This window comes from Fomitiporia mediterranea, assembly GCF_000271605.1.
Source record: "Fomitiporia mediterranea MF3/22 unplaced genomic scaffold FOMMEscaffold_1, whole genome shotgun sequence".
In the NCBI taxonomy this organism is placed as follows: domain Eukaryota; kingdom Fungi; phylum Basidiomycota; class Agaricomycetes; order Hymenochaetales; family Hymenochaetaceae; genus Fomitiporia; species Fomitiporia mediterranea.
The window spans coordinates 747,399-755,387 of NW_006760386.1; the positions used below are offsets into that span (position 1 = coordinate 747,399).

The 7,989-nt window shown below is 47.8% G+C and overlaps 3 protein-coding genes across 3 annotated transcripts; 2 read left to right on the plus strand and 1 right to left on the minus strand.

Annotated features, from left to right (window-relative positions):
* Positions 1 to 99: 99 nt before the first annotated feature.
* Positions 100 to 1,977, plus strand: FOMMEDRAFT_100526 (import inner membrane translocase subunit tim44; the record flags this gene model as incomplete). The annotated part of the gene is made up of 7 exons (XM_007261230.1): positions 100 to 239; positions 306 to 504; positions 585 to 716; positions 782 to 1,023; positions 1,078 to 1,420; positions 1,478 to 1,786; positions 1,844 to 1,977. The coding sequence occupies 7 exons, from the start codon at positions 100 to 102 to the stop codon at positions 1,874 to 1,876; spliced, it is 1,398 nt and encodes a 465-aa protein (XP_007261292.1). The 3' UTR covers positions 1,877 to 1,977.
* An 897-nt stretch (positions 1,978 to 2,874) lies between these two features.
* FOMMEDRAFT_164336 (uncharacterized protein) lies at positions 2,875 to 6,074 on the plus strand (the record flags this gene model as incomplete). The annotated part of the gene is made up of 4 exons (XM_007261231.1): positions 2,875 to 3,169; positions 3,228 to 3,756; positions 3,828 to 5,152; positions 5,205 to 6,074. 4 exons carry the CDS (start codon positions 2,875 to 2,877, stop codon positions 5,417 to 5,419), a joined length of 2,364 nt encoding a protein of 787 aa, XP_007261293.1. The 3' UTR covers positions 5,420 to 6,074.
* A 910-nt stretch (positions 6,075 to 6,984) lies between these two features.
* Positions 6,985 to 7,669, minus strand: FOMMEDRAFT_149862 (uncharacterized protein; the record flags this gene model as incomplete). Its single annotated transcript, XM_007261232.1, has 4 exons — positions 6,985 to 7,444; positions 7,499 to 7,507; positions 7,581 to 7,607; positions 7,656 to 7,669. The coding sequence occupies 4 exons, from the start codon at positions 7,667 to 7,669 to the stop codon at positions 6,985 to 6,987; spliced, it is 510 nt and encodes a 169-aa protein (XP_007261294.1).
* Between the last annotated feature and the right edge of the window lie 320 nt (positions 7,670 to 7,989).

Sequence of the window (7,989 nt, forward strand, 5' to 3'; positions counted from 1 at the left end):
AGCTTTGGTGCCGATCATGCGTCACTTTAAGGAGCGTCACGTGCTTCAGAATTTTACGAGACTCTCCAGTCCAGCAAACAGGAAAAAGGAAAATAACTCATGCTGCCCCGCCATCTCCGCAAAGCGTCCAGTAGCGCTCGCACTGTTGCAGCCTCTCGAAGGTACTCGCACAATGCTCTTGTGAGGTCTAGTGCTCGACCTGTACCGTTTCGCGTAAGCAGCGTCGCAGCCGCCAGCACGTCAAGTTCAGGTCCAAGTCAACCTTCGCACGTATATAGGACTGGTGCGGAATGTGCGTACGGAAGGCGGGGCTTTCATGCGAGTGCAAATCGGCGCGATGAACTTCCAAAATCACCGTTTCAGACGTTTGTGGATACGCTCCGTGAGGAACTCCAAAAGAACCGGGAGTTGCAGGCGAACGTGAAGCAACTCCAGGGTGATGTTGATAAGCTTCAAGACTCGGAGGCTATGAAGCGTGCAAGGGCCGCATATGAACGTGCTCGAGTGCGTAATTATCTACTTCTTGCTGACTTCTGTTGACTAGTGTTGAATGATCGTCTGACATGTCTTCTCGTTTTTTGTAGCTCACGTCGAGCATCAAAGAAAACCCGCGATTGCGTGCTGCTGCAGAGGAGCTTCGCAAACAGGGTGTAAAAGTGGGTGATGCCGTGAGCGAGGCGCTGAAAAGCATGGAAGAGTCTGATATCATGCGAGCGGTATGATAATTTATCTTTCTATTAATTTTCTAACTAATGTGAAATTATCACTTGAATATTTCCAGATCGGTCGAGCGTCCTCCGCAGTATCATCCAAAATTGCATCAACTACCGAGCCAATCCGTAATACCGAGGCGTATAAGGCACTCGCGGATACGGTAATGGACGCACTTGATGACAGTGGGTCAGCGAAACATGCCGGATATGAGGAAAAAGAAGCGCGACGACAGCGGCGTGCAGCTCGTCTAGCGAAGGCAGGCAAGAAGGGTGGCATCGCTGCTCGAAATCGTGTCACTGCATATCCCGAGTTGGTTTTATCATAATGTATTCACCATTAATTTGATTTACTGATCAACTGTAGAGCGGGCTCCGCAGTTGTATTGCACAAAGATTCCCCGCGACAAGAGCGCTGGAACCGTATGAAGGAGACCAACCCAGTCTTTCGACAATTCGTAGAGCTACGTCGGCAATACGATGAGTCGGAAAATCCAATCATTTCGTCAATGCGTTCTGTGACGTCGACAATTGGTTCGTGGTTTGATGAAACAGAGTATGCACAGGTGATACGTCAAATGCGATACATGGATCCGACATTCGATCGCGAGAGTTTCGAGCGTGAGCTAAGGGAATACATTGTCCCAGAAATTGTAGATGCATACCTCAGTGCTGATCGAGAATCTTTACAAAAGTGGTGTGGGGAAGCGGTTCGTACTGTATCTTTTGTCACTACATTACTCACTAGAGGTTAACTCTGGTTACAGACGTATAATTTGCTATGGGCGACCATGGAGCAATACATCCGACAAGGCCTCATAAGCGACAGCAAAGTGCTCGATATTCGACAAGTGGACATTGCAAGCGCGAGATTGCTTGAGAACGATGGAGCGGAGGTTCCTGTCTTTGTTGTATCGTTCGCGACACAAGAAGTGCTGCTTTTCCGGAATGCGAAGACGCGCGAGGTCGTGGTCGGCGCGGAAAACAAGGTCGAGCAATGCACGTATGCGGCTGTGTTGACGCGAGTGGAGGAAGAATTGTCCGATGAGTTGACGGGTGGATGGAAAGTTATTGAGGTGGGCCTTTCGTGTATCAACGGTACAGAGGAATTTGTTTACTGACGACTTGTACAGATGGCGCGTAGGTCTTCACGCGCATATTTGTAGGCCATCGTGTAAAATCATGGTCGACCATTTCGCACCTAGACTAGTCAAGCTATCTGCATTGCATATACATAGTTACACCACACATTAATGATATGAACTCTCCGCTCTCCACATTTTGGATTATTGTCTTCGTTGGACCGCTGAGGAGACGGCCGTTGTGGTTATGGTGTGATTCATTGTTTTCCTCGGCCATGGACACACCGGTGCTGTATATCACCGACGTCGGAGGTCGAGCCGTCGCGGATCTAGACTAAGCACTCCTGCTGTTAGTCAGACAGTCTGGTGGTCTCTACTAGACAACGATAGTTGGACATTGAAAGAGGCTCGAGGGTAAGGGTTCCGAATGTTGTGAACGCGGACAGCAGTACAGTTATTTTATATGTGCAACCCATACAAGAATTTTGCCATCTCAAGTCCGTGTCCAGGGCGGTAGGTGAAACAGCGGCTAAGGCTAGAATATTAATCTTGAGATTTTCATCGGCTGGCGGAGGCCTTCACGATGGCCAGTGCGGCACTTTGTTTCGAGGATCCGTCATAAGCCTCGTGGAAGCCGCATTGCAATGTCCTTCATGACGTACTCTGCGTATTTTTTTCTGACTATAAGAGCAGCTCTCGAGCGACCTGAATGCCTTTGATATTTTGACTTCCTCAAGACCGACACTTTTTTTTCGTTTGCAGGAGACGCCCGTAACGCCCTCACGTGACACTCGTTGAAGAGGTGGCTTCGATCAGATTTCGACGCGTCGCTTCGTGTCTTCAAACGTTTCACGCCCTCCACAAGATTATTCAAGATTTTTTATTGCGCCCAGTCCCTCAGCAGGCCGAATAAATTTCCCTATTGGACAAAGGCAAGCCGCTTCCCCCTGCTCTGAGTCATCGATTATCCTGGGCTCCCATCGCCCCCGTCGTCACCGCGGCAAATCTCTTCACGCAAGTCACATCCTCATCCAGCCACGGTCCACAGACACCCACAAATTACATATCCGTCGTCCAGGTGTATGGGCTTTCTTAAGCGCTTCTTTTCTCTCCGTCATAAGCAAAAGAGTGCTCGTTCCGACTGTCGTCAAGATTCGGCCGCAACACCTGAAACCAAGCAGCAAAGGAACGAGACGCTTGACATCAGCAGTGGCTCTCGCCACTTGGACGTTCATGCCGCTTTTCGCTCGGCGGACAAGCCTAGGAAGAAGAGCGAGGATCAAGATGCCGATGCCGCTGTGTCACGTTTATTGCGCTCGTCGTCTGCTCGCTATAATGTAGTGAAGCAAACTGACGTCGCCGATCTGCCCCCACTTCGTACGTACCCAACCTTTCTATCCTCAACACGTCGTTTTAAACCCTTAATATACTGTAGCCCACCCCATCAACACCGTATCATCACGCTCGACGTCCGCTCTTACCATTACGCCGTCCAATACGGTCAGCCTGAAAGCCAGGGGCTCGTATCGTGTCACGGTACATAAACGACAACAACTATCCACGACAGTCTTTCCGAATGCCTACCCACCACTTACGCCACGTCGCCCAGGCATTGCGCATACCAGCACACCTAATCTTCTTGCAACATGCTCCGTCTCTGACAATCCCACCGCAGTCGCTGCATCAACCTCAACCTCCGCCCTTGTCGACCCACGAAAAATTTCGTTCACACCACGCGATGCCAATAGGCTGAGTTGCCTGCGACAGGATCCTTCTGTAGTCAGTTTAGTAAACATGTATGATGACCATGGTCAGCTAGCGGAGAACGCTTTTGCTAATACACCAGCGGTGCCTCGGAGGAAGATTAAATTGAGGAAAAGCCGCAGGAAAAGCACGTTCACTGAGCTGCTCGGATGCGAAGGATCCGCTGAAGCGGATCTCTTGTGGGCAGAGTCGTGTATCGCGTGAGTTTGGCTTCGTCCAATTTGTTTTGGATAGGCTTTCATTACTAACCTTGTTCTTGTGTTCCTTTTAGCCAACTAGGTGCTATAGCTAGTAACAACAGCGCGAGTAATGCCAGTTCGACTAGTCTTTCATCGGCTTCATTACCAGCTCTCGACTCACCCGCGACGTCAACGTTCCATGACGCCGAGCTCGATAGTGCTCTTCGTACTCCTCAGCGACCGGCCGCGAGAGATCCGAGTGGATCTGACACTGCAGACAGAGGGAAAGGAGACGGATTCTCATCTCTAGTTGTTGAGCTCAGTACTGCAACCAGCCCAGGGTCCACAGCTACTGGTGATCAGTCTGCTCTGTATCTTGGCCCTCACAAGCATCTGCAGCAAGATAAGGGGAAAGGAAAAGAGACATTACAATGGCCATCGTCGGATGAAAATAAGGGAGAGAAACGACAGAGGACCTTGACGAATGGAAGTGACTCGTTGGACAGCCAAGGAGAACGTACGTTGGGAAGTAGAGTCGGCCGACGGCCGTCGCACCGTGCGTCGCAAGTATTCAAGTTCATTGACGAGAGGCGTGAGCGATGCAAGTCACAGGAGCTTTTACAAGGTTCTGATCTGACAGCATCGGGTTTGGTTGACGAGTTTGCTCGCTCAGATGCTGGTAAACTGTCGTCTGCTGCTACTTCTTTAGCTAGCAAGACGAATAGTATATCGCGAGCGAGATCATCTGCACTCGTGAACCTGACTGGCAGCGTGAAGAGCAATTTCGGAGCTCGCTTATCGTATCAACCAAAGACAGCACGCACTTCATTGGATGCTGAGCCGGCGCCTGCACCACCCTCGGCTATAACACACCGTCCACTTTGTCCTATTCCACGCCAGCATTCACGCAGTACGAGTAACTGCAGTCAAACAAGGGGCGTAGAGCCACTTCTACCAGTGACTTCTACCTCCGTTGCTTCTAAAGCGTCGCATGCGTCTGGCTTGTCGGGACTAAAGTCTGCGAAGGGGAGTACAATGGCATTAGGTCATTCATACGATGGGCGCGAGAGACAGAAAGGAGGGCGGAAAGCAGAGACAATGCGTGTACGAGATGTACGGGTAGATGTGGATGTGCTCCCACAGACGTCAACACCGCATCCTTCTAGGATTGCAAGAGCTAAAAAGGCCTTGAAAGTTAGTTTCGAACCTCGTGGCCGTAGTAATGGAAGAGCCACGCTCGGTGAAATGACTGGTCGATCCAATCGCGACTCCTTTGAGATGCAACACGATGCGTTCGTGGCTAGTTTGGAAATTCAATCTCAACAACTATCAGTGCCTAGACGTGAGAAGGAGAACACTATTCGCAGTGGGACTACTTCGAGGCGAAGAGGTCCGCCGTTGGACCTCGGTTTAGCGCGTATGACTTTCATCGATTTCTCTGCCTTTATCATTCTGACTCGTTTGCATAGGCGCTGCATCGACAACGCTCTCCCGAGCTTTTACTTCGAAGTATGCACGTGCACAACGCGATGACCCACGAACCCCTACCCGTAGCCAGTCCCTTCGCGCAGCTGATTATCTGTCAGCTGGATCTTCCTCTGAGCTGTCACCTGCTACGACACAGCTGATGGCGGATTTGCGAGCGCGAAGGACGATTGCACGAACGCGTGCGGACGTCGCATAGAGGACCTCTTTCTCACTTCTCTAGACGCTTCTCTAGACTCTTCTCTTGTATGCTAGTCGGAAGGGCACTTTTCACCCCATTTCCTTTGTCTGTTGTTCCCGAGGATCCCGGAAAGATCTAGAGGACAACAGCTTCATGGACATACGAGCGCGCTTTGCATGACTTGAAGACCGTACTGTTTATGTACATACATTAGTGTACTGCTTGTGTTTCCGTCAATGCTTTGTGCTCTCCGACTTGCTCTCCTACTGGTTTCGTCTATCTTCTGTCTCTGTTCCCAAATTCCTCTTTCTTTGCTTTCGCTGAGCTTTCGAGCTTCACCGAGCCAAGGTTTTTGTTCATATACAGTTCGTTTTCTCTGCATCGTTCCTCCCTTCTCAACAATTTGCTTATTTATTGCCTTCTCATACAGCGCATTAAAATGATCCTTTCTTCACAGATCCTAGTTCCCCTTCTCATTCCGTTCATTTTGTATTCCCGGTCTGGTTTCACTCGGTAATTTCCTTGACAGCAGCTCTAGTCCCTTGTTCACTTCAACACACCCTTTCCTTTGTCTGCATCCCACGATTGCATGTGCATTGGTCTTCACTCCTCGTCGGCTCTTATATGTGTTGACGTCAACCAGAAGTACCGTACTCCCAACTTTACACCTTCCCCCACTTTCCCCCTTTGTTACCCTTATCTGTTTTTCTTTTTGTATCATACTCGTTCTTACTAGTTCTGTCTGTGTGCACGCATATTTTGTACGTACGTACGTGTATTGGTACATGTTGCATGTATGTTGTGTTTGTGTGCATGTTTTTAATGTTGATTTTGTCTTTTCGTCGGGGCTAATTGATTTGGTCATGCTTTCCTTTCACTCTTCGCTATCAGTGGGACAAGGCCTTGTGGCTATTTCTCTGGCTTAAGATTACAAGGCATAAGCAGATTGAGAAATTCACAGTAATTGAACTTAGGCAGAGATTGTGCTGTATGCACTGACAGATCACAGAGGGCCACATTATATTATATAAATGCTGTAAGCTCAAAACAAAGTTGTATTAAAAGGAGACATTCTGCAACCCTTTGTGCTCTGTTTGATCATAATAGGCTGCAGAGCAGTATAAGTATTAAATATACAATATGTATATATTATAATTGTGTATGGTACTTTTCATCTCAAAACATACACACTTAGATACTCATGCACCACAGCTTAATTAGTAGTTAGGTTGGAGACAGTACTGTTCATATATTGACATAGATCATATCTGACGTTTGTGTATTTAAAGATTCTTGCTTACTTCGAAGTTTTTACTACTTAATATTCTAAGACTCATAGAATGCAGTGGTGAGGCTAATCCTAATGAATGATTGTGTAGCAATGACACAAAGTTACAGTGAGTAATATAGTTCGAGTCAGACTTTCATATTACAGTGAAATTTCAGCACTGTATATGATGGTTTCTTGCTCACTGTGCATGTATCAGAGAGTCATCTAGTCATGCAATCCAAACATTAATACGTTGAACTAGTCTAAACTGTATTTCTTTATTTAGTATTACTTTAGTTTAGAGACTACACGCTCAATGGTGGCTGTTGTTCTTCCCTCTACCTGAACTAGTACTCATTGATTCGGGTGAATGGCATCTCGGAATAGAAAAGTCCGTCTGAGAGTCTGCCTCTGAGATGGTGTCTGTAGGCTGAACAACTTCGAGATTGCCAGTCGGGGCCATTGGATGGATTTCTTCAATCTCTGCCGCTTTGACCTTTTTGTAGTACTTGCTTGCTGTGGATCGACGGGAATTCCGACGGCAGTGATTTGTAGAATCACTGTCTGCACTCTCGGACGGTTCCGTACTGTTTGCAGCCTTGCGCTTCACTGCATGGCCATGTTCACCAGTTAGATCAATTGTTCCATCGACTGATGCTTCAGGAGGAGCACTTTTCGGACTTCCGCCGTCGTAACTCATAGTACCGTCTTTATGGTGACGCGTCCCGTCGATGCTCGTCTCCCCTAATTCCTTTGCAAGCCTTTCCACCTTTCTAGAGTCATTGTGAACTCCACAATGGCAGAGGTAGGAGATACAAGCTGCTTACCGTCCATCTCTGTAACAATTTTTTAAATGAAAGCATGCATCAGGACACTCAGAGAAAGTATTGGTATGTGCAATAAACTCACCGTTTGTTCTTCATCCAATCCTGAACACTGGGAGCCAATCATTGGTATCAGTAGAGAGATGATACTGCCACGTACTCTTTATCGTCCATAATGTTCACGGTTCTCAGCTATTGTTCTTCGTTATCAATTGCAAACTCGAGTTTCGTCCAAACCAACAGTAACAGTTGTGCAGGTATTTATACTTGAAGTTTGCAGCAGGTAAGGCGAAGAATGTGCAAAGGGGTCCGATTTACTGTCCATTCTAATTCACTAATTGATCAGGAGCGAAATAACCGAATGCAAAGGGTAGGCAGGTCTAAGTCTACTGCTAAGGTGGACAAGAGTCAAGTTTTCAAATAGAATCTCTTGGTAAATGTGTAGATAATTTGAAGTGGGTGTATTCCAGCTCTGGCAACGTTCTCTAGATGAG